The 27075-nt window shown below is 39.7% G+C and overlaps 1 protein-coding gene across 3 annotated transcripts in view; it reads right to left on the bottom strand.

Moving 5' to 3' along the window:
* The window catches only part of LOC129541327 (CD48 antigen-like), a 52886-nt gene that overhangs the window by 7510 nt on the left and 18301 nt on the right, over positions 1 to 27075 (bottom strand). For 2 of the 3 annotated variants that reach the window (XM_055403165.2, XM_055403167.2), the window contains exons 3-4: positions 14268 to 14639; positions 38 to 328 (exon numbers count right to left, since the gene is read on the bottom strand). In XM_055403165.2, coding sequence (XP_055259140.2) covers positions 38 to 328; positions 14268 to 14639 — 663 coding nt within the window. Of the gene's footprint in view, positions 1 to 37; positions 329 to 14267; positions 14640 to 26446; positions 26546 to 27075 lie in introns of all 3 variants that reach the window. The other variant, XM_088835910.1, reaches the window with a different exon arrangement.

The raw sequence follows: 27075 nt of genomic DNA, 5'->3' as shown, positions 1-27075 counted from the left end.
TCTCATTTTCATCACCTTCCTAGCTGATCACACTCACCCCTCCAGGGACAGATGTCCTCCAGGTGTAAGGTTGCATTCTTCTCTTCTGCAGGGTTGCTAGCCACACAGGTGAGGTGACTGTTGACAAGGCTGATAGGCAGGCTGAGGCTTAGGTTCCTGGAGTTGGGGGGTATCCCTTTCTGCTCCAGGTGCCTGAGGAGGCCCTGGCTTAGCCAGGTCACTGTCAGGTTCCCTGTGTTTCCTGGGATCTCACACTCTAGACTGATGTTGCACCAGCCTGATGTTTTAGATGATGAACGAATCTGGATATGGGGGTGGGGGATGGGATCTGGGGTGAGAGGGGACAAGAGAGAATCTGAGATTCAGGATTGGAGGCCAATCTGAATGTATCACCTCTCTCAGCACGTGATACGTCTGTGTGAGATTTCTAACTGTAGGCCTGGGGAAGGAACCTACTCTCCCTGGCCTAAGAGGTTCTGATTCCCAGCCTACTGACAGCTTAACCTTCCATGCTTAGTTAGGTCTAGACAGCTAAATTATCATGGAAGCCTGGAGTGCTGCAGTACACCATGTCACAAAGAGTTGGATATGACTTAGTGACTGAACAACAACAACAATCTGATAATTATATAATTATAAGTAAATACATAATATAGCAATATATGGTAACCATACATATTATTGTATATAAAATAAACAAAACATGGGAAACACTGAGAAGACACTGTAAAGACATATTTACATTCTTATTCTGTTTAGAGAATTAAAAAATATTGATTATCTTCAAATGTTAAAGTAAAAATGTAAGTTTAGTAAACAGTGAAATAAAAGTGCAATTTTGTATAATTTCCAAACTGCTAGAGAAGTTTGGATAAAAGAAAACTGTATTAATAAAACAAAAGTCAAGAAAAAAACTGATAAGAAACATTAAATAAGATGTCTGGAATAGGTCCATACATGTAAAAAATTAAAATACATCTGAATGCATTATCAGTTCAGTTCAGTTCAGTTCAGTCGCTCAGTCGTGTCCGACTCTTTGTGACCCCATGAATCACAGCACGGCAGGCCTCCCTGTCCATCACCAACTCCCGGAGTTCACTCAAACTCATGTCCATCGAGTCGGTGATGCCATCCAGCCATCTCATTCTCTGTCGTCCCCTTCTCCTCCCACCCCCAATCCCTCCCAGCATCAGACTCTTTTCCAGTGAGTCAACTCGTCGCATGAGGTGGCCAAAGTATTGGAGCTTCAGCTTCAGCATCAGTCCTTCCAATGAACACCCATATCCCCCTATTAAAAAACCAAGACCCAAATTAGGTAAACCCAGCTGTATGTTATTTATATTAATGATACAAAAAGATCATAAAGAGAGATGAAAAATAATAGATGAGGAAGATGTCAACCAAATGATTGTCGGTGTGGCAGCAGTCACTGTAGACTGCTTTTATCTGAGATGAAAAACATTAAGCAGGCCAGAGATATTTTAGATTACTATGTACCTAGCAACATGATTTGGAAATGCATAAATCAAATCCACTAATATTACAATAGATGGTTTTACTATGGCAGATATAAATGGATTAGAGGACAGGATGTAACATAGATAAACACAGATGTTAATGGCCAGGTGGCCAATCTGGTAGGTAACTCACTCTGTTTCCCTCAGTCCCTCTTTCCTCACTGTCCTTGACTTTGTCTATTGAAGAATCTAGAAAGCAAAATTCTCCATTTCAGTCTTTCTTATAATTGCACTTGTTCTGAGCAGTGAAGTAAGGGAAATTTGCTGCGTGATAGGAAAATCTTTACTCCTGAAAAGAGAAAGCTTCAACACAGGAAAGATTGTTCCCTCTGTCTTTCTTTTTTTGCTATTTTTTTTAATAGAATGATACCTAGAGAAACAGCCATCCTGTTTCAAAGCAACAAACATGAGAACAAAACCCATGTGCCAATGATGGCAGAGTAGAAAGATAGAGTGAGACTCCACCTCAGGGGTCAATATTGAATAGACGCATGGATGCCAGAGAAAGTTACGTCTTGACTTCCTGGTTATATGAGAAAAGTAAACCCCCATTTTCCTAAGCCTTTAAAAATCAAGCTTAATGCTAATTGAAGTCAAACATATTACTAACTTACGTGCATAGAAAACAATAAAAAGATTTGATCAGCAAAATCAAAGCTGATTAAAAAAAGAGATCAATCAAAAGAAAAAATATTGCTAACTAAACACTTAAAGTAATAAGTAAATGTCACTTAGAATGAGAATTGGACACACTACAGATAAAAGAAGGGCTTCCCTGGTGGCTCAAATGGTAAAGACTCTGCCTGCAATGCAGGAAATGCAGGTTTGATCCCTGGATCAGGAAGATACCCTGGAGATGGGAATGGCTACCCACCGCAGTATTCTTGCCTGGAAATTCCATCAACAGAGGAGACTGGTGGGCTACAGTCCATGGAGTCACAAAGAGTCGGACACAACTGACTGACTAACACTACTACCACTAGAGATAAGAGAGGATGAAAATTTATAAGGAAACACTGTATACAACTGAGTATCAATAGATTTGAAAATATAAGTGAAATAATGTTTTTCTAAGAAAGTGTTAATGATCAAAATCTTATTAAGAAGCATCAGCAAACCTGAATACACCCATTGTCTTAGAAACATGGCCAAAGATCTGTCCTTATAAAGGTCATGAAGAGTATTTGGTTTCAGGGATGAGTGTGACCAAATGACCAAAGAAAGAAAACTCTTGTGTTTTTATGAACTTTTGTTAAGCTCTTTTCAATAGGTAAAGGAATATTAATAAAGACTGAATAACATAAAAATCATAGAAAAATTAGGTACATTTCTATAATTTTCTTTAAAAATTGTTTAAATCTATTTGTTTAAAGGAATACTTGAATGCCTCCTGGGGCCTGTATAAAACATCAGACAGATGCAAGAAAAGTAAGGCATGGCCCCTGTTTCCAAGTGGACAGCAGACCACACACAAATAATTGTAGTGCAAGTCAGAGAGAAATATGATCCATAAAAGAATTAGGAAAAGAACTTGAAGACTTCAAAATGGACATACTCATTTAACAGGGATGAGAAAAGCCTTTACAGGACATGACAATTCTGAAAGCCCATGAGGTAAGAGAGAGAGAAAGGCTGTATTTGAAGAACAATGTGTTCAGCTTGAAACAAGGCTAGAACACTGGCATTAACTGATGGCGGATCTCTCATGCTGTGATGAGTACTTAGTTCCACAGCAGTGGTAAGTAAGCAAGTATTATTGTAAGATTCAATAAGGGAACTGGTGAATTATCAGATAAGTTGGAAGTAAGACAAAGGGAAGCCAGCTAGTACCACTTCTACTTTTTCAAGCAACTCTTCTTTTGCTCCACCATTGTGGGTTTCATATGACTTGTTAGTCAAAGCACTCTGACCCTGGTTACACATGACAGCACAAGTCCCAGGCCTTGACAATCAGAATATGTTCCACTTGGAGAGGCCCAGGAGAAGAAAGATGATAGGAAAGGAGGAGAGAGAGAGAGACACTGAAAAAGAAGAGGAGCGAGTACGTGGTTCCTGAATACAGAAGTGAGCCCCGGTCAGTTTTTCAGTTCCCGTGAGCATGAGGGCCAGAGGAACTCCTTTACTGAGCTTGTTCCTAGAGATCTATGTATTTTTATCACAGAAACACTCTTTATTGACTAATTTAAATAGACTTCCATTTCTTGATGCCAAAAGGGATAGGATGAAACTCTATTGGTATTATGTCACTAAGAAATCTATGCAAAGAATTTATCAGCCAAGGAGGAGAGAAAGACAAGCTCAGGAATCAGAAGCTGGGGGCCAGGGAGCAACTAATATGTTTTTTGGATCTTATCAACAGAAAAACCCAACTTGGATAGTCAACCTAGTCAACCTAGCCTCTTCTTATAAGATTTCCAATCCCCCCACTCCTCCCTGGCTTCCCCTAGGTGAGGTGTGCAGAGAATGTCTTTTGAGATGGATATCCCTGGGAGAGCCACCAGTGTTATGTCAAGAAGGAAACGGTCAGGTGGCAAGGAGAAGTGTAGAAAATTCGGACTTTGGCACATGGAGGAAAGTGTTGGGAAGCAAGGCTGAAGAGGAAGCCAGGGACCAGATCCTGTGCAGAGTTGGACTTCTTTTTCTGAGTGCCATTTATTCTGTTCAGAATGGTAATGGGGCCTGTTTGGTGTTAAAAAGGTAAACAGGAAGAGCACTACATTTTAAAGAAGATCAAAATATCAGCTGCATGGAGGTGATTCGGAAGGCAAAAGAGAAACCAGTCAGGAGGCTGATGTGATAACCCAAACAGAGGTGGTGGAGGATGGAGGCAAAAACAACTGATGGCAGAGAGCTCTGGCAGGTTAGATACTCCTTCTCTGAACCAAATTCTCACTCTTTCCTGTGTTTCTCCATTGTACTCTCTGCTCAGGAGGGCAGGTGTTGGACTACTTACTGGCCTGGGAGCTCCAGGGAGCAGGCGTTGGGTCTTCTCTGGTATCTTTGACTTGAGTCTAGGACAAAGCTTTGTTCCAAAATCTCTCTAACTGGACGTCAGATCAACTAGTTTTAAAAAAAATTTACATAATAACTAATTCAATCATTCAAAACTCCTACTTGGTGTTTTTTTTCCACCCAGTTTTGTTGTTTCAGTTTTGCCAAAATCTTTTTGTCACTTAAGAACTTTTAAGTCAACATTCCCTAAAGCATGGAGTAATATTTTGTTTTCAGGAACAAGGTTTTTGTTTTTTTTTTTTCTTTTTGGCAGCTTGCCAGATCTTTTTCCCCAATCAGGGATTGAACCTGTGCCCTTAGCACCTTTGACAGTGAAAGCACAGAGACCCAACCACTGGGAATTCCCAAGAACAGAGAAGAAAGCCAGCTCCACCCACCAGAACACTGACACAACCTTCCCTAACCAGGAAACCTTGACAAGCCACCCATCCAACCCCACCCACAGCAAGGAAGCATCACAATAAAGAGGAACCACAAACTGCCAGAATACAGAAAGGCCTCCCCAAACACAGCAATATAAACAAGATGAAAAGGCAGAGAAATACTCAGCAGGTAAAGGAAGAGGATAAATGCCCACCAAACCACACAAAAGAGGAAGAGATAGGGAAACTACCTGATAAAGAATTTCAAATAACGATAGTGAAAATGATCCAAAATCTTAAAAACAAAATAGAGTTACAGAAAAATAGCCTGGAGACAAGGATTGAGATGCAAGAAATATTTAACAAGGACCAAGAAGAAATAAAAAAGAGTCAATATATAATGAATAATGTAATAAATGATTTCAAAAACACTCTGGAGGTAACCAACAGTAGAATAGCGGAGGCAGAGGATAGGATAAGTGAAGTAGAAGATCTGTTCTGTTCTGTTCAGTCACTCAGTTGTCTCCGACTCTTTGCGACTCCGTGGACTGTAGCCTACCAGTCTTCTCCATCCATGGGATTCTCCAGGCAAGAATACTGGAGTGGGATACCATTTCCTTCTCCAGAAGTAGAAGATAGAATGGTAGAAATAAATGAAGCAGAGAGGAAAAAAGAGAAAAAGAATTAAAATGAGGACAAACTCAGAGACCTCTGGGACAATGCTATATGCCCCAACATTCGAATCTTAGGAGTCCCAGTAGAAGACAAAAAGAAAGACCATGAGAAAATACTTGAGGAGATAATAGGTGAAAATTTCCTTAAAATGGGGAAGAAAACAGTCACCCAAGTCCACGAAACCTAGAGAGTCCCAAACAGGATGAAGCCAAGACAAAACACCCCAAGACACAAATTAATAAAATTAACAAAAATCAAACACAAAGAACAACTATTAAAAACAGCAACGGAAAAAACAACAAATAACACACAAGGGGATTCAATAGAAACTCTTCAGGCCAGGAGAGAACAGCAGGACATACTTAAAGTGATGAAAGAAAATAACCTACAGCCCAGCAAGGATCTCATTCAAATATGAAGGAGAAAACAAAAGCTTTACACACAAGCAAAAGCTGAGAGAATTCAGCATCACCAAACCAGCTCTCCAACAAATGTTAAAGGATCTTCTCTAGACAGGAAACACAGAAAGGGTGTATAAACTCGAACACAAAACAACAAAGTAAATGGCAACGGGATCATACTTATCAATAATTACCTTAAATGTAAATGGGTTGAATGCCCCAACCAAAAGACAAAGACTGGCTGAATGGATACAAAAACAAGACCCTTATATATGTTGTCTAAAAGAGACCCACCTCAAAACAAGGGACACATACAGATTGAAAGTGAAGGGCTGGAAAAAGATATTCCACGGAAATAAAGGCCAAAAGAAAGCAGGAGTAACAATACTCATATCAGATAAAATAGACTTTAAAATAAAGGCTGTGAAAAGAGACAAAGAAGGACACTACATAGTGATCAAAGGATCAATCCAAGAAGATACAGCAATTATGAATATATATGTACCCAACATAGGAGTACCACGATATGTAAGACAAATGCTACCAAGTATGAAGGGGGAAATTAATAATAAGACAATAATAGTGGTAGACTTTAATACCCCCACTCAACCTATGGATAGATCAACTAAACAGAAAATTAACAAGGAAACACAAACTTTAAATGATACAATAGACCAGTTAGACCTAATTGATATCTATAGGACATTTCACCCCAAAACAATGAATTTCACCTTTTTCTTGAACGCACCCGGAACCTTCTCCAGGATAGATCACATCCTGGGCCATAAATCTAGCCTTGGTAAATTCAAAAAAATTGAAATCACTCCAAGCATCTTTTCTGACAACAATGCAGTAAGATTAGATATCAATTACTGGAGGAAAACTATTAAAAATGCCAACATATGGAGGCTGAACAACACGCTGCTGAATAACTAAATAATCACAGTTCAGTTCAGTCACTCAGTCGTGTCCGACTCTCTGCAACCCCATGAATCACAGCACGCCAGGCCTCCCTGTCCATCACCAACTCCCACAGTTCACTCAAACTCATGTCCATCGAGTTGGTGATGCCATCCAGCCATCTCATTCTCTGTCGTCCCTGTCTCCTCCTGCCCCTAATCCTTCCTAGCATCAGACTCTTTTCCAGTGAGTCAACTCGTCACATGAGGTGGCCAACGTATTGGAGTTTCAGCTTTAGCATCAGTCCTTCCAATGAACACCCAGGATTGATCTCCTTTGGAATGGACTGGTTGGATCTCCTTGCGGTCCAAGGAACTTTCAAGAGTCTTCTCCAACACCACAGTTCAAAAGCACCAATTCTTCAGCGATCAGCTTTCTTCACAGTCCAACTCTCACATCCATACATGACCACGGGAAAAACCATAGCCTTGACTAGATGGACCTTCGTTGGCAAAGTAATGTCTCTGCTTTTTAATATGCTATCTAGGTTGGTCATAACTTTCCTTCCAAGGAGTAAGCGTCTTTTAATTTCCTGTCTGCAATCAGCATCTGCATTAATTTTGGAGCCCAAAAAAATAAAGTCTGACACTGTTTCCACTGTTTCCCCATCTATTTCCCATGAAGTGATGGGACTAGATGCCATGATCTTCGTTTTCTGAATGCTGAGCTTCAAGCCAAACTTTTCACTCTCCTCTTTCACTTTCATCAAGCGGCTTTTGAGTTCCTCTTCACTTTCTGTCATAAGTGTGGTGTTATCTGCATATCTGAGGTTACTGATATTTCTCCCAGCAATTTTTATTTCAGCTTGTGCTTCTTCCAGCCCAGTGTTCTTCATGATGTACTCTGCATACAAGTTAAATAAGCAAGGTGACAATATACAGCCTTGACGTACTCCTTTTCCTATTTGGAACCAGTCTGTTGTTCCATATACATTTCTGACTGTTGCATCCTGACCTGCATACAGATTTCTCAAGAGGAAAGTCAGGTGGTCTGGTATTCCTATTTCTTTCAGAATTTTCCAGTGTATTGTGATCCACACAGTCAAAGACTTTGGCATACTCAATGAAGCAGAAATAGATGTTTTTCTAGAACTCTCTTGCTTTCTCCATGATCAGCCGGATGTTGGCTATTTGATCTCTGGTTCCTCTGCCTTTTCTAAAACCTGCTTGAACATATGGAGGTTCATGGTTCACATATTGCTGAAGCCTGGCTTTGAGAATTTTGAGCATGACTTTATTAGCGTGTGAGATGAGTTCAATTGTGTGGTAGTTTGACCACTCTTTGGCATTGCCTTTCTTTGGGATTGGAATGAAGACTGACCTTTTCCAGTTCTGTGGCCACTGCTGAGTTTTCCAAATTTGTTGGCATATTGAGTGCAGCACTTTCACAGCATCATCTTTCAAGATTTGAAATAGCTCAATTGGAATTCCATCACCTCCACTAGCTTTGTTTGTAGTGATGCTCTCTAAGGCCCACTTGACTTCACATTCCAAGATGTCTGCCTCCAGGTGAGTGACCACGCCATCATGATTATATTCATCGTGAAGATCTTTTTTGTACAGTTCTGTGTATTCTTGCCACCTCTTCTTAATACCTTCTGCTTCTGTTAGGTGCATACAATTTCTGTCCTTTATCGAGCCCATCTTTGCATGAAATGTTCCCTTGATATCTCTAATTTTATTGAAAAGATCTCTTGTTTTTCCTATTCTGTTGTTTTCCTCTACTTCTTTGCATTGATCACTGAGGAAGGCTTTCTTATCTCTCCTTGCTATTCTTTGGAACTCTGCATTCAGATACTTATATTTCTCCTTTTCTCCTTTGCTTTTCGCTTCTCTTCTTTTCACAGCTATTTGTTAGGCCTCCTCAGACAGCCATTTTGCTTTTTTGCATTCCTTTTCCATGGGGTCAGAAAACTAGTTCATCTGATCACATGGACCACAGCCCTGTCTAACTCAGTGAACCTAAGACATGCCATGTGGGGCCACCGAAGATGGACGGGTCATGGTGGAGAGATTGATAGCATGTGGTCCACTGGAGAAGAGAATGGCAAACCATTTCAGTATACTTGCCTTGAGAATCCCATGAACAGTATGAAAAGGCAAAATGATATGATACTGACTGAGGAATTCCCCAGGTCGGTAGGTGGCCAGTATGCTACTGGAGATCAGTGGAGAAATAACTCCAGAAACAATGAAAGGATGGAGCCAAAGCAAAACAAATACCCAGTTGTGGATATGACTGGTGATAGAGGCAAGGTCCGATGCTGTAAAGAGCAATATTGCATAGGAACCTGGAATGTTAGGTCCATGAATCAAGGCAAATTGGAAGTGGTCAAACAGGTGATGACAATAGTGAACGTAGACATTCTAGGAATCAGCGAACTAAAATGGACTGGAATGGGTGAATTTAACTCAGATGACCATTATATCTACTACTGTGGGCAGGAATCCCTTAGAAGAAATGGAGTAGCCATCATGGTCAACAAAAGAGTCTGAAATGCAGTACTTGGATGCAATCTTAAAAAGGACAGAATGATTTCTGTTTGTTTCCAAGGCAAACCATTCAATATTACAGTTATCCAAGTCTATGTCCCAACCAGTAATGCTGAAGAAGCCGAAGTTGAACGGTTCTATGAAGACCTACAAGACCTTTTAGCACTAACACCCAAAAAAGATGTCTTTTTCATTATAGGGGACTGGAATGCAAAAGTAGGAAGTCAAGAAACACCTGGAGTAACAGGCAAATTTGGCCTTGGAGCACGGAATGAAGCAGGGCAAAGGCTAAAAGAGTTTTGTCAAGAGAACGCACTGGTCATAGCAAACACCCTCTTCCAACAACACAAGAGAAGACTCTACACATGGACATCACCAGATGGTCAACACCGAAATCAGATTGATTACATTCTTTGCAGCCAAAGATGGAGAAGCTCTATAGAGTTAGCAAAAACAAGACCAGGAGCTGACTGTGGCTCAGATCATGAACTCCTTATTGCCAAATTCAGACTGAAATTGAAGAAAGTAGAGAAAACCACTAGACCATTCAGATGTGACCTAAATAAAATCCCTTATGATTATACAGTGGAAGTAAGAAATAGATTTAAGGGTCTAGATCTGATAGATAGAGTGCCTGATGAACTCTGGATGGAGGTTCATGACATTGTACAGGAGACAGGGACCAAGACTATCCCCATGAAAAAGGAATGCAAAAAAAAAAAAGCAAACTAATCAGAGAAGAAATCAAATGTGCAATCAAAATCTGCATAGAAATGAATGAAAATGAAAACGTAACAAACCAAAACCTGTGGGACACTGTAAAAGCAGTGCTAAGGGGAAGGTTCGTAGCAATACAGGCATACCTCAAGAAACAAGAAAAAGGTCAAATAAATAACCTAACTTTACACCTAAAGCAACTAGAAAAGAAAGAAATTAAGAACCCCAGGGTTAGTAGAAGGAAAGAAATCTTACAAATTCGGGCAGAAATAATGCAAAATAAACAAAAAAGACCGTAGCAAAAATCAACAAAGCCAAAAGTTGGTTAAATAAAATTGACCAACCATTAGCCAGACTCATCAAGAAACAAAGGGAGAAGAATCAAATCAACAAAATTAGAAATGAAAGGAGAGAGATCACAACAGACAACACAGAAATACAAAGGATCATAACAGAAAACTATCAGCAACTAAGGCAATAAAATGGACAACTTGGAAGAAATAGACAAATCCTTAGAAAAGTACAACTTTCCAAAAATGAACCAGGAAAAATAGAAAATCTTAACAGACCCATCACAAGCACGGAAATTGAAACTGTAATCAGAAATCTTCCAGCAAACAAAAGCCCAGGTCCAGACGGCTTCACAGCTGAATTTTACCAAAAATTTAGAGAAGAGCTAACATCTATCCTACACAAATTTTTCCAGAAAATTGCAGAGGAAGGTAAACTTCCAAACTCATTCTATGAGGCCACCATCACCCTAACACCAAAACCACACAAAGATGCCACACACAAAAAAAGAAAACTACAGGCCAATATCATGGATTAACATAGATGGAAAAATCCTTTACAAAATTCTAGCAAACAGAATCCAACAACATATTAAAAACATCATACATCATGACCAAGTGGGCTTTATCCCAGAGAGGTAAGGATTCTTCAATATCCACAAATCAAACAACAAAATACACCACATTAACAAATTGAAAGATAAAAACCAGATGATTATCTCAACAGATGCAGAGAAAGCCTTTGACAAAATCCAACATCCATTTATAATAATAAAAAAAAAAAACCTCCAGAAAGCAGGAATAGAAGGAACATACCTCAACATAATAAAAGCTATATATGACAAGCCCACAGCAAAACTTATCCTCAATGGTGAAAAATTGAAATCATTTCCCCTAAAGTCAGGAACAAGACAAGGGTGCCCACTCTCACCACTACTATTCAACATAGTTTTGGAAGTTTTGGCAATAGCAATCAGACTAGAAAAAGACATAAAAGGAATCCAAACTGGAAAAGAAGAAGTAAAACTCTCACTGCAGATGACATGATCCTCTACACAGAAAACCCTAAAGACTCTACCAGAAAATTACTAGAATTGATCAATGAATATAGTACAGTTGCAGGATATAAAATCAACACACAGAAATCCCTTGCATTCCTGTATATTAACAATGAGAAAACAGAAAGAGAAATTAAGGAAACAATTCCATTCACCATTGCAAAGAAAGGAATAAAATACTTAGGAATATATCTACTTAAAGAAACAAAAGACCTATATATAGAAAACTATAAAACACTGGTGAAAGAAATCAAAGAGGACACAAATAGATGGAGAAATATACCATGTTCATGGATTGGAAGAATCAATATAGTGAAAATGAGTATACTACCAAAAGTAATCTGTGGAGTCAATGCAATTCCTATCAAGCTACCAACGGTATTTTTCACAGAACTAGAACAAACAATTTCACAATTTGTATGGAAATCCAAAAAAAATCCTTGAATAGCCAAAGCAATCTTGAGAAAGAAGAATGAAACTGAAGGAATCAACCTGCCTGACTTCAGGCTCTACTACAAAGCCACAGTCATCAAGACAGTATGGTACTTGCACAAAGACAGAAATATAGATCAATGGAACAAAATAGAAGGCCCAGAGATAAATCCATGCAAATATGGACAAAGGAGGTAAGAAAAAGGAAGTAAGAATATCCAATGGAGAAAAGAAAATCTCTTTAACAAGTGGTGCTGGGAAAACTGGTCAACCACTTGTAAAAGAATGAAGCTAGAACACTTTCTAACACCATACACAAAGATAAACTCAAAATGGATTAAGGATCTAAATGTAAGACCAGAAACTATAAAACTCCTGGAGGAAAACATAGGCAAAACACTCTCTGGCATAAATCACAGCAGGATCCTCTATGACCCACCTCCCAGAGTATTGGAAATAAAAGCAAAAATAAACAAATGGGACCTAGTTAAACTTAAAAGCTTTTGCACAACAAAGGAAACTATAAGCAAGGTGAAAAGACAGCCTTCAGAATGGGAGAAAATCATAGCAAATGAAGCAACTATCAAAGAGTTAATCTCCAAAATATATAAGCAACTCCTGCAACTCAATTCCAGAAAAATAAACGACCCAATCAAAAAATGGGCTAAAGAACTCAACAGACATTTCTCCAAAGAAGACATACAGATGCCTAACAAACACATGAAAAGATGCTCAACATCACTCATTATCAGAAAAATGCAAATCAAAACCACAATGAGGTACCATCTCACTCCAGTCAGAATGGCTGGTATCCAAAAGTCTACAAGAATAAACGCTGGAGAGGGTGTGGAGAAAAGGGAACCTTCTTACACTGTTGGTCGGAATGCAAACTAGTATAGCCACTATGGAGAACAGTGTGGGGATTCCTTAAAAAACTGGAAATAGAACTGCCATGTGACCCAGCAATCCCACTACTGGGCAGACACACCGAGGAAACCAGACATGAAAGAGACACGTGTACCCCAAAGTTCATCGCAACACTGTTTATAATAAGCAGGACATGGACGTAACCTAGCTGCTCATCAGCAGACAAATGGATAAGATAGCTGTGGTACATATACACGATGGAATATTACTCAACCATTAAAAAGAATACATTTGAATAAGTTCTAATGAGGTGGATGAAACTGGAGCCTATTATACAGAGTGAAGTAAGCCAGAAAGAAAAACACCAATACAGTATACTAGCACATATATATGGAATTTAGAAAGATGGTAACTATAACCCTATATGAGACACAGTAAAAGAGACACAGATGTATAGAATAGTCTTTTGGACTCTGTTGGAGAGGGCAAGGATGGGATGATTTGGGAGAATGGCATTGAAACATATATATTATCATATGTGAAATGAATTGTCAGTCTTGGTTCTATGCATGAGATGGGGTGCTAGGGTCTGGTGAACTGGAATGACCCAGAGGGAAGGGATGGGGAGGGAGGTTGCTGGGGGGTTCAGGTAGGGGAGCACATGTACACCCCTGGAGGATTCAAGTCAATGTATGGCAAAGCCACTACAATATTGTAAAGTAATTAGCTTCCAATTTTAAAAAAAGAACTTTTAAATCAGTTTTTGAAGGAACCAATAAGGACGTTTCTGATACAACTGTATATTTCTAAGAATCAATTTTTGCAGCATTTTACTATTGAAAGTTTTTTTTTTTTTTTTTTTGGTATACTTTTGAGTGGGCCTCTATGGCAACCCACTGTAGTATTCTTGCCTGAAGAACTCCATGGAGAGAAGGGCCTGGCGGGCTACAGCCCATGGGGTCCCAAAGAGTCACAACTGAGTGATTAAAAGTTTTACTTTCACACTGTCACACTCCTGGGGAGCCTCTCAAATGATCACTCTGCTTTAAAACTTTCATTGGTTGCTTCTCATGAGATACGTAGCATTGGAGCCCATCCTGTATCCTGTACGTTCCCTCCACCAGCTGTGTGTGGGTCCCTAGCGTAGGGGGTGGATTTCGGATGAGGGTCAAGCTGGGGAGGGGCGGTCATGTGGTCACGCCTTACCTTGGTTCTGCTAGACGTGGATTAACTGAAAGGTGACAAAGCTTAAGCCCTTCTTTGTTCTTGTTCTAAATGAATACTTTTAAACAACAAAAAGAAATTGTAGCTAGTTTTCCCTAAGATGTAATTTTTTTTAATTTAGTTTTACCTTTAGGGCATCAGAAGAGACATAAAAATTTCTTTAAAAAAGACTTTTAAAAAAATACCCCGAGTTTAGGCTAACTTACTTTAAATAAAGTGGTTGTTGGAATGCATGCTTGGGGCATAGTCCCACACCTTACCATATAAACAGAGTCTAAATTCTTCCTCATTCAATTTTCCTGAGTGGAATTTTATTTTTGCTGTATATAGTCCACTCATTTTCATGGTGAGATTCCTGATGCTCAAGAAACCCATCTCTGTTAGGTTGAGTCTGTGCTTGTATATTTCTTCAAGATCATACCATTCAGGATTAGGGGTCTGAGGCTTCCAGGACACTAGAAGCTGTGTTTTCTCATGATCCTCAGGTTGCCAATTCCACTCAATCTCTCGGATGTTAGGATACAAAGAGGAGGTCAGTGTCAGCTGGACAGATGCTCCCACAGTCCTTTTCAATGTGCAGGAAGAGCTGGGGTATTTGACAGCTTGAGAATCTGGTGAAGGACTAGCTAAGCCTGGAGGAAGAAAAGCAGAGTAAACATTATGCTATATCTGCTGTCTTCACATCACACTAATTTTCACTTATAAAAAGATTATCTCCATTTTTACAGACAAGGAAACAAAACTGCAGAGGTAAACTTGCTTAGGCATTGATCTTGCCTAGAAGTTGATAGTTTTGATTCAAGCACATGTCTGTCACTCTTCCAGACTCATGCTCTTTCCTTTTCTTGCAGCTTGCACCCAATATGGCCTTTGGTTTAATTCTAGGAAATAGAAACTGAAAATATTGAAGTTGATGAGTAACAATACAATTTCCCCATTGTTTCTATACACTAGAAGAAAATCATTTCAGCATTCTCTGATGCTGTCATTTTTTTCCCCTCAACCCATTGCTTTTTGGTTTCTGGCCACCACTCCTCTGAAATTGCTCTTGATTGAGATACTGATGACTACTTTAAATTAACAAATCCACATGTCATTAGTCAATTTGTAAATCCTAGCCTTATGGGACCATCTTGTGACATTTGACATATGATTACTCTTTCTTGAAACTCTACTTATTTGATATAATTTTTTTTCATTGGGCCCTCAGTCCACTTTCTTTCAATAAATTAATGAGGTAGGCATAACTGAGGTTGCCAGAGATACAGTGGTGAACAAGGGGACCAGATCCCTGCTATTATGGAACTACCATTGTAGTCAAGGAGACTGCTGAAAAAAGCAGGAGAAAGTACAAGATTTCAGATACTTGTAAGTGCTGTTAAAAAAGGATGTGGCACAGATTTCATAACAGTTGCCTGGCATCTGAACTCCCTTCTCGTATTTATGGATTTTTCTGTCTTATGAAACACAGCCCAGTGTGAAAATGCTTGATACTTTCCCAGCCACCTTTATAGCAGAGACAGCACATAAACTGGGCTCCTCCAGTCAGACTCCCAAACAGAAGCTCCTGCATGGTGAGAGGAGGACCATGGTATATGTGTTATTGACAATGACAGTCATGGAAGCAGCCACCTGATTGCCTGAAGCAACTTTGACAGCAGTTCTGAGGCAAGTCAAGTGTCCAGTCAATGGGATGTAAGCTGTTGTGTCTGTGTCAGAAGTAACAGACCAGTTTCTTCTGGACCAGTTCTGTTGTGGCTCCTGGATGAGTCATCTCAGAGCCTGGTCACCCGGATCCCTCAAAGGTCTGATCCCACCTGCTCACCTTTAATATGAATATTTAACTATCAGTTGATTTCTTGGACTTATATAGTCAAGAAATACAAGAGAAGAAAAAGATCTATGAAATCAACCCCAAACAATTAAGAAAATGGCAATAGGAACATACATATCAATAATTACTTTAAATGTAACTGGATTAAATCCTTTTTAAATTTATTTTTAATTGGAGGATAATACTTTACAATGTTGTGCTGGTTCCCGCCGTACAACAACATGAATCAGTCATAGGTATACACATGTTCCCTTCCTCTTGAACCTCCCCCAACCCCAGTCCTCTAGGTCATCACAAAGCACTGAGCTGAGTTCCCTGTGCTATACAGCTGCTTCCCACTTGCTATTTTACACAGGGAAGTGTATATATGTCAATGCTACTCTCTCAAATTGTCCCACCCTCTCATTCCCCTGCTGTGTCCATAAGTCTGTTCTCTACGTCTGTATCTCTACCTACTCTGCAAGTAAGTTCATCAATACCAATTTTCTTACTTCCTTATATATGCGTATATATTTCCATATATCAACATTAATTTTTCTCTTTCTGGTTTACTTCACTGTTTAACAGGGTCTATGTTCATCCACAGTCAGTTGATATCTGTTGCTTATAACCAAGAATGCTGATTGACAGTTAGAGATAATGTGATAAGTTCAGTTCAGTTCAGTTCAGTCACTCAGTCGTGTCCGACTCTTCACGACCCCATGAATCACAGCATGCCAGGCCTCCCTGTCCATCACCAACTCCCGGAGTTCACCCAAACTCATGTCCATCGAGTCGGTGATGCCATCCAGCCATCTCATTCTCTGTCGTCCCCTTCTCCTCCCACCCCCAACCTTTCCCAGCATCAGAGTCTTTTCCAGTGAATCAACTTGTCGCATGAGGTGGCCAAAGTATTGCAGTTTTAGCTTTAGCATCAGTCCTTCCAATGAACACCCAGGATTGATCTCCCTTAGAATGGACTGGTTGGATCTCCTTGCAATACAAGGGACTCTCAAGAGTCTTCTCCAGCACCACAGTTCAAAAGCATCAATTCTTTGGCGATCAGCCTTCTTCATAGTCCAACTCTCACATCCATACTTGACCACAGGAAAAACCATAGCCTTGACTAGACGGACCTTGGTTGGCAAAGTAATGTCTCTGCTTTTTAATATACTATCTAGGTTGGTCATAACTTTCCTTCCAAGGAGTAAGCGTCTTTTAATTTCATGGCTGCAATCAGCATCTGCAGTGATTTTGGAGTCCAAAAAAATAAAATCTGACACTGTCTCCACTGTTTTTCCATCTATTTCCCATGAAGTGATGGGACCAGATGCCATGATCTTTGTTTTCTGAATGTTGAGCTTCAAGCCAACCTTTTCACTCTCCTCTTTCACTTTCATCAAGAGGCTTTTGAGTTCCTCTTCACTTTCTGCCATAAGGGTGGTGTCATCTGCCTATCTGAGGTTATTGATATTTCTCCTGGCAATCTTGATTCCAGCTTGTGCTTCTTCCAGCCCAGCGTTCCTCATGCTGTACTCTGCATATAAGTTAAATAACAGGGTGACAATATACAGCCTTGACACACTCCTTTTCCTATTTGGAACCAGTCTGTTGTTCCATGTCCAGTTCTAACTGTTGCTTCCTGACCTGCATACAGGTTTCTCAAGAGGCAGGTCAAGTGGTCTGGGATTCCCATCTCTTTCAGAATGTTCCACAGTTTATTGTGATCCACACAGTCAAAGGCTTTGGCATAGTCAATGAAGCAGAAATATATGGTTTTCTGGAACTCTCTTGCTTTCTCCATGATCCAGCGGATGTTGGCAATTTGATCTCTGGTGGCTCTGCCTTTTCTAAAACCTGCTTGAACATCTGAGAGTTCACGGTTCACATATTGCTGAAGCCTGGTTTGGAGAATTTTGAGCATGACTGGTGGTTTAATGGACGTGTGAAGCATGGATGCTTTATTAAGAAAGTCCCCTTAAAAGGTGTGACATCTAAAGTGAGTTCTGAATGATTATAGGACAGAATGAATTCTTCCGGGCACAGAAAGTGCATGTACAAAGTTTCCAGTGTACAAAAGATTGTGATCTCCATGTGGGATGAACATAGGACTGTGCCTGGAGCGGACTGAGTGAAGAAGAGATCTGAAGACAGACTGAGGCAGGAAAGGCTTTGCAGGGTTTGTAGGTGGTTTGGATGGATTTGATTGCCACAGAACGCTGCGAAATGGTTTTCAGCAGAGTAATATGTAGTTCAGGAGAAGACAATGGCAAGCCACTCCAGTACTCTTGCCTAGAAAATTCCATGGATGGAGGAGCCTGGTAGGCTGCAGTCCATGGGGTCGCTAAGGGTCGGGCACGACTTAGTGACTTCACTTTCACTTTTCACTTTCACACATTGGAGAAGGAAATGGCAACCCACTCCAGTGTTCTTGCCTGGAGGATCCCAGGGACTGAGGAGCCTGGTGGGCTTCCGTCTATGGGGTCACACAGAATCGGACACAACTGAAGTGACTTAGCAACAGCAACAAATATTTGGTTTACATTTTTATTGATCACTTTAGAATCCATACTGTGTGCATAATGGTTTAGAGGAAGGCAAAAAGTGGAAAAAGGATCCCAGTTCAGAGGCTTTTGCAATAGGTTAAGTGAGAGAAGAATGGTGGTAGGGAATGAGGAGAAATGGGGAGATTCAGGAAATTTTGGAGGTAGACTTATAGAGAGTGCTGATGGACTGGATGTCAGAGAGAAGGAAAAGAAGAATCAAAGATGATTTCTAGGTTTTTGGCTTAAACAACTGAGTAGATGGAGTGACATTTATTGAGCTGAAAATAACATTAAAGTCTGGGGAGGAGCAGGTTTGGGGTGAAGGTAGGCATAACACAAGAATTCAGCTTTAGTCTGTTAACTCTAGCTTTCAAGAACAGATGGTAAATGGGCCACATAGATGGGTTAAGCCTGGGGGGAGGTGTCCAGGCTGGAAATGTGGCCCTCAGTGCAGTCATGCTACTTACAGTCGTGGAATTAGCTAAAATCACCTAGGGATTAGGTGACTATAGCTAGGGAAGGAAAGGGCATAGCACTGACCACCAGAGGATTCAGGTCCATTGGGAGAGGTGGAGAAGGAAGAGCCAGTGGGGAAGACCAGGTAAGTTCAGGGTCAGAAAAGCCAAAGAAGGAAAGTGTTTCAAGAAGGAGGGGTGGACAACTAGGGCAGCGCTACTGAGAGCTGAGGTCAGATTTCCTTTCATTTTTTCTTTGTCTATTCCTTAGTACTTCCAAAATGCCTTTGTACTTCTCATTCCCTTAATACATAAGTACTCATCTCCTTAATACATAAACTTCTTCACTATTATATTAACATGGTCAAATAATACCCATCCTTCTCTTTATTCCCTGTTGCTCACTACCATCACAACTGGAATGAAAATGCAGAACATTCACTAGCCCACATCCCCTGCTCAGCCTTGTACTATTCTTATACCTCCCCCTGCAATATTCTTCCAATTTGAAGGTTTCACTGACTTATTTAAGTGTTCTGTTTCTAGACATTTATTAGATTTTCTCTGAAAATATTACATCTTTATTTCAAGAATCTTTGATGTTGTTGTTCAGTAGTCAAGTCGTTTCTGACTTTTTGAGACCCCATGGACTACAGCGTACCAGGCTTCCCTGTCCCTCACCATCTCCCAGAGTTTGCCCAAGTTCACTTCCATTGAATCAGTGATGCCACTCAACAATCTCATCCTCTGTCATCCCTTTATCCTCCTGCCTTCAATCTTTCCCAGTATCAGGGTCTTTTCCAATGAGTTGGCTCTTCACATCAGGTGGCCAAAGTATTAGAGCTTCAGCATCAGTCCTTCCAATGAGTATTCAGTGTTGATTTCCTTTAAGATTGACTGGTTTGATCTCCTTGCTGTCCAAGGGACACTCAAAAGTTTTCTCCAGCACCACAGTTGGAAAGCATCAATTCTTTGGTGCTCTGCCTTCTTTATGGTCCAATTCTCTCATCTGTACATGACTACTGGAAAGACCATAGCCTTGACTGTATGGACATTTGTTGGCAAAGTGATTGATGTCTTCACTTTCTAACACACTGCCTAGGTTTTTCATAGCTTTTCTGCCAAGAAGCAATTGTCTTCTAATTTTATGGCTGCAGTCACCATCTGCAGTGATTTTAGAGCCCAAAACCAGGAAATCTGTCACTGCTTCTGCCTTTTCCCCTTCTATTTGCCATGAAGTGATGAGACCAGATGCCATGATCTTAGTTTTTTTAATACCGAGTTTTAAGTTGGCTTTTTCACTCTCCTCCACAACCCTTATCCAGAGGCTCTTTAGTTCCTCTTCACTTTCTGCCATTAGAGTGATATGATCTGCATATCTGAGATTGTTGATATTTTTCCCGGCAATATTGAGTCCAGCTTGTAACTCATCCAACTCACTTCCCATAACGTGCTATGCATGTAAGTTAAAGAAACAGGGTGACACTAAACAGCCTTGTCATAGTCCTTTCTCAATCCTGAACCAGTCAGTTGTTCCATACAAGGTTCTAACTGTTGCTTCTTGAAATGCATACAGGTTTCACAGGAGAGAGATAAGATGGTCTGGTATTTCCCTCTCTTTAAGAGTTTTCCACAATTTGTTATGATCCACACAGTCAAAGGCTTTAATGTAGTCAATGAAACAGAGGTAGATGTTTTTCTGAAATCCTCTTGCTTTCTTTATGAAAGCAAGAAAGTGGATGTTGGCAATTTGATCTCTGATCCCTCTGCCTTTTCTAAACCCAACCTGAACATCTGAAATTTCTTGGTTGGTATAATGCTGAAGCCTAGCTTGGAGGATTTTGAGCATAACCTTACCAGCGTGGAAGATGAGTGTAATTGTCCAGTGCTTTGAACATTCTTTAGTTTTGCCCTTCTTGGGAAGTGGGATGAGGATTGACCTTTTCCAGTCCTGTGGCCACTGCTGGGTTTTTCAAACTTGCTGACATATTGAGTGAAGTACTTTGATAGCATCAGCTTCTAGGATTTTAAATAGCTCTGCTGGAATTCCATCACCTCTACTAGCTTTATTGATAGCAGTGCTTCCCAAGGCCCACTTTACTTAACACCCCAAAATGTCTGGCTCTGGGTAAGTGACCACACCATCATGGTTATTTGGATTATTAAGATCTTCTTTGTGCATTTTTTCTGTGTATTCTTTCTATCTCTTCTTGATCTTACATTATCATCATCCATGCAGTTTAATTAAAATTGTTGTGTGGTTTTTTGCTTACCACTGTTTATTCTTTATCTTTCCCTACTGTTTCAAGTGGTTTCTAAGTCACTTCAGTTGTGTCTGACTCTTTGAGACCCTATGGACTGTAGCCTGCCAGACTCCTCTGTCAATGGGATTCTCCAGGCAAGAATATTGGAGTGGGTTGCCATTATTCTTCCTCCTCCAAGGAATCTTCCCAATGCAGGGATTGAACTCGTGTCTCTTATGTCTCCTGTATTGGCAGGTCGGTTCTTTACCACTAGTACCACCTGAAAATCCCACCTACTGCTAAGATTAACTTCTTATTTGATGGACAACTTTTTTGAGGATTTTTCTCAAATAGGCTCTGTGAGTGATATACTCTCTGAATCCTTCAGTTCAGTTCAGTTCAGTCGCTCAGTCGTGTCCGACTCTCCGCGACCCCATGAATCACAGCACGCCAGGCCTCCCTGTCCATCACCAACTCCCGGAGTTCACTCAAACTCATGTCCATCGAGTCGGTGATGCCATCAAGCCATCTCGTTCTCTGTTGTCCCCTTCTCCTCCCGTCCCCAATCTTTCCCAGCATCAGAGTCTTTTCCAGTGAGTCAATTCGTCGCATGAGGTGGCCAAAGTATTGGAGTTTCAGCTTTAGCATCAGTCCTTCCAATGAACACCCAGGATTGATCTCCTTTAGAATGGACTGGTTGGATCTCCTTGCAGTACAAGGGACTCTCAAGAGTCTTCTCCAACACCACAGTTCCAAAGCATCAGTTCTTCAGCGATCAGCTTTCTTCACAGTCCAACTCTCACATCCATACATGACCAAAGGAAAAACCATCCTTATTTAAGTGCTAATGTCTTCCCTTGTTTAGTCACTAAGTCATATCCAACTCTTTTGTGACGCTATGGACTGTAGCCCAGCAGGCTCCTCTCTCCATGGGATTTCTCAAGCAAGAATACTGGAGTGGGTGGCCATTTCCTTCGCCAAGGGAATCTTCTCGACCCAGGGATTGAACCTGAGTCTCCTGCACTGCAGGCAGATTCTTTACTGCTGAGCCAGCCAGGACAGCATTGAGACTGAATGGTAAAGATTGCCCCCCATCCTCTGAGTAGCACACAGATGCCTTTTCACTATCATCAAGATTCCAGTCTGCAGATGAAAAATCTGAATATTTTTTTCTCTTTAAAATATTTTCCCTTTGGAAACTTTTTGCTCTTTCTGTTATATTTTAAGAATTGTACCAGCATACTCTTAGGTACAGGTTTCCCAGGTGGTGCTGGTGGTAAAGAACCTGCCTGCCGATGCAGAAAATGCAGGAGACCTGGGTTCAATCCCTGGGTCTGGAAGATCCCCTGGAGGAGAGCATAACAACCACTCCAGTATGCCTGGTGTGCTACAGTCCATAGGGTGACAAAGAATCAGACATGACTGAAGCAACTTAGTACACATGCACTCACCCTTAGGTACTTGTCTTTTTTTGAGGTGAAATTCTCATACAATTAACACTATAAAGTGTATGATTCAGTGGCATTTTGTGTATTCCCAATGTTGTGCAACTATTGCCTCTCTCAATTTTGTTGATCTTTTCAAAAAAGTAACTTGTGGTTTCATTGATTTCACTGATTTGATTACTTTTCTACATTCTATTTCATTTATTTCTGCACTAATATTTATTATTATTTCCTTTTATTCTGCTGGTTTTGGGTTTAGTTTGTTCTTTTGATAGTTTCATAAGATATATATTTACATTTTTGATTTGAGATATTTTAATTTTTTTAATGTAGGGATTTACAACCATAATGTAATGTAACGAGCATTACATTTAATTCATTATACATTTTTGTATGTTTTGCTTCATTTTCATTCATCACAAAGTATTTTTTAATTTCTCTTCTGATTTCTTCTTTGGCCTATTGGTTGAATAATAGTATATTGTTAAATTTTCATGTAATTACAAATTTTCCAGCTTTCTTTTGGTTATTGATTTCTACCTTTGGTTATTGATATCTACCTTGGACACATTATGGTCTGAGAAGATAGTTTCTATAATTTTGAACTATTAAAACTTATGAATTTTTATTTCATGGTCTAATATGATTTACCTTAGAGAATGTACATGTGCAATTAAGAAAAATGTGCATTCTTCTGTTGTTGGGTAGTGTTCTATACATGTATTTTATAAATTTAGTTGGTTTATAATATTGCCCAAGTTCTCTATGATTTACTGATCTTTTTCTAGATGTTTTATCTGTAAATAAGGCGTGATCACACACCTGGAACCAGACATCTTGGAATGTAAAGTCAAGTGGGCCTTAAAGAGCATCACTACGAACAAAGCTAGTGGAGGTGATGGAATTCCAATTGAGCTATTTCAAATCCTGAAAGATGATGCTGTGAAAGTGCTGCACTCAATATGCCAGCAAAATTGGAAAACTCAGCAGTGGCCACAGGACTGGAAAAGATAAGTATTCATTCCAATCCCAAAGAAACGGAATGCCAAAGAATGCTCAAACTACCGCACAATTGCACTCATCTCACACGCTAGTAAAGTCATGCTCAAAATTCTCCAAGCCAGGCTTCAGCAATATGTGAGCCGTGAACTCCCAGATGTTCAAGCAGGTTTTAGAAAAGGTAAAGGAACAAGAGATCAAATTGCCAACATCCACTGGATCATGGAGAAAACAAGAGAATTCCAGAAAAACATCTATTTCTGATTCATTGACTATGTCAAAGCCTTTGACTGTGTGGATCACAATAAACTATGGAAAATTCTGAAAGAGATGGGAATACCAGACCACCTGACCTGCCTGTTGAGAAACCTGTATGCAGGTCAGGAAGCAACAGTTAGAACTGGACATGGAACAACAGACTGCTTCCAAATAGGAAAAGGAGTATGTCAAGGTTGTATATTGTCACCCTGCTTATTTAACTTATATGCAGAGTACATCATGAGGAACGCTGGGCTGGAGGAAGCACAAGCTGGAATCAAGATTGCCGGGAGAAATATCAATAACTTCAGATATGCAGATGACACCACCCTTATGGCAGAAATTGAAGAGGATCTCAAAGGCCTCTTGATGAAACTGAAAGAGGAGAGTGAAAAGTTTGGCTTGAAGCTCAACATTCAGAAAACAAAGATCATGGCATCTGGTCCCATCACTTCATGGGAAATAGATGGGGAAACAGTTGAAACAGTGTCAGAGTTTATTTTTGGGGCCTCCAAAATCACTGCAGATGCTGATTGCAGCCAGGAAATTAAAAGACGCTTGCTCCTTTGAAGGAAAGTTGTGACCAGCCTAGATAGCAAATTAAAAAGCAGAGACATTACTTTGCCAACCAAGGTCCGTCTAGTCAAGACTATGGTTTTTCCCGTGGTCATGTATGGATGTGAGAGTTGGACTGTGAAGAAAGCTGATCGCTGAAGAATTGTTGCTTTTGAACAGTGGTGCTGGAGAAGACTCTTGAGAGTCCCTTGGACTGCAAAGAGATCCAACCAGTCCATTCTAAAGGAGATCAATCCTGGGTGTTCATTGGAAGGACTGATGCTAAAGCTGAAACTCCAATAATTTGGCCACCTCATGCGACGAGTTGACTCACTGGAAAAGAGTCTGATGCAGGGAGGGATTGGGGGTGGGAGGAGAAGGGGACGACAGAGAATGAGGTGGCTGGATGGCATCACCGACTCGATGGACATGAGTTTGAGTGAACTCCGGGAGTTGGTGATGGATAGGGAGGCCTGGCGTGCTGTGATTCATGGGGTCGCGGAGAGTCGGACACGACTGAGCGACTGAACTGAACTGAACTGAAGGCATTGAAGTTTCCAATTATTTTTGTAAAATTATTTTTCCTTTTAGTTTTGTCAATATTTGTTTCCTAATTTGCAGACAGTTGTTTGGCATGCATATTTGTTATATTTTCTCGATGAATTGATGCTTTATAGGTATAAAATGTCCCATTTTTGTCTCATAACATTTTTTAATTAAAATCTATTTTTCTGAAATCAGAATAGTTACCCTAGCTCTCTTTTCACTATGACTTATGTAGATTTTTTCCCCCATTCTTTCCCTTTCATCCTATTTATGTCTTTATGTCTATAGTGAGTCAGGAAAGTTTAATTTTTTCAACTTTATTAAGCTTTTGAATAGCCAATGAAGTCACATGGCTAAAAATTTAAAAGATATAGAATGATAAACTATGAAAAGACTCTCATATATTTTTCCTTTTCCCTATATCTTTTCAAAGATATTCTATCTTTATGTATAGAAAACACATACATAATTCTCCTTCATTTTTACACGAATAGCAAATTATGTAATCTGCTCTGAACAGTGTTTTTTTTCCCTTGATGATATAGGTTAGTAATTATTTTATAACAGCACATGAATAGCTGAGTTAATCTTTTTCATAATCACATAGAATTCTCCTGAATTCTTATTGATCCTCTTTTTTTCCAAAGGAAGACATTTTAATATTTTCTCCTTTTTTGACTTTTAATATATAAGTTATACTATTTTCTCTAATTTGTGACATTTTTTTCTAACCATATGGGCTTCCCAGGTTGCTCAGTGGATAAAGAATCTATCTGCAATTCAGGAGAAGCAAGAGACACAGGTTCAATCCCTGGGTTGAGAAGATTCCCTGGAAGAGGGCATGGCAACCCACTTCATTATTCTTGCCTTTAGAATCCCATGGGCAGAGAAGCCTGGAGAGCTACAGTCCATAGGGTCACAAAAAGTCAGATACGACTGAAGCAACTGAGCACAGGGTCAAATCTATCAATCTTTTCTTTTTTTAAGAAGTTTTTGATTTTGCCCTTGTCTTTGTCACACTCAAGCCTTTCTTACTCTTGGCCTTAAATAAATCATCCCATGATTGTTTCGTTTTTCCTGGAATGGTAAAAATTTAGTTTTGAACAAAAATATCCTGAAAGCATTCTCTATTAACATGATTGAGGTAGTGATGGGACAACTAAACATATTTCTTCCTTTCCTCATAAATAGAGATTTTAGTTTGAGAGAGAAAGTGTGTGTTTTTAATAAACACTAGTCCTACACAAGATTCTTTTTCTATTTCCAGCCAATTACCAATAATAATAGCAATTGATTTTAATGGATTATTATGAATTCTGCTAATTGTCTATCATTAGAAAGTATTTTGTAAATACCTAGAAAAAATGGGAGAGACACAAAATTTCCGTGTCTTTGGGGAGCTTTTCTAACACATTGAGAATTATTTTGTGTCAATCATCTGGATCTGGATATAGCTGCTCAGAAGAAAGAATTCGACTGGCGTAGACGGAGAAATTATTTAAATGAAGAGTGGAAGTTAATTTGGCTATCACTGGCTAGGTGAGAGTTCAGAATGAGAAGGAGGACAAAGAATACTTACAATAAGGAAATAATATAAGTGGAGGCTTGAATGCAGAATCAAGCACGATAACTGTAACTAGTCTCATTCAAATGGTGGCTCAGGTGGTAAAGTATCCCCCTGCAATGCAGGAGACATGGGTTTAGTCCCTGGGTTAGGAAGATCCTCTGGAGAAGGGAATGGTTACCCACTCCAGTATTCTGGCCTGGAGAATTCCATGGACTGTATAGTTCATGGAGTTGCAGAGTCGGACATGACTCAATGACTTTCACTTTCAAAGTGTAAGTAAATGTCATGTACTAGCATATTGTGGGAAATTAATTTGGATTTATTGAAAAGTATTAAGTACAAACATTGTCAAAAATCAAAGGAGTTTTAAAAAAATTAAGTAATGGAAGCAACTGAGATTTCTCAAGAAGGTAACCTCTAAAATTGGCCTAATCCTAGTGCTGAGCATCAGTTTGATTGGAGAGAATTCTGGAGGCAGACAAGTGAAGACATTCTTTAGGTCTGAGTACAATGAAACAGACTTAAGGTATTATGTTACTATTCTATATCTTCCTATTAGCAATTATAATAGTAATTTCAATGAGATTATTTTTTTCCCACATATTATATTCACGTTCCAAAGAATGCAAGACAAGGTTACT

Source organism: Moschus berezovskii, chromosome 4 (assembly GCF_049115385.1).
Source record: "Moschus berezovskii isolate FMDL1 chromosome 4, NW_MosBer_1.0, whole genome shotgun sequence".
Lineage (NCBI taxonomy): Eukaryota > Metazoa > Chordata > Mammalia > Artiodactyla > Moschidae > Moschus > Moschus berezovskii.
The sequence above is the reverse complement of the archived record's forward strand: the minus strand, read 5'-3'. Positions and strand labels throughout refer to the sequence as shown.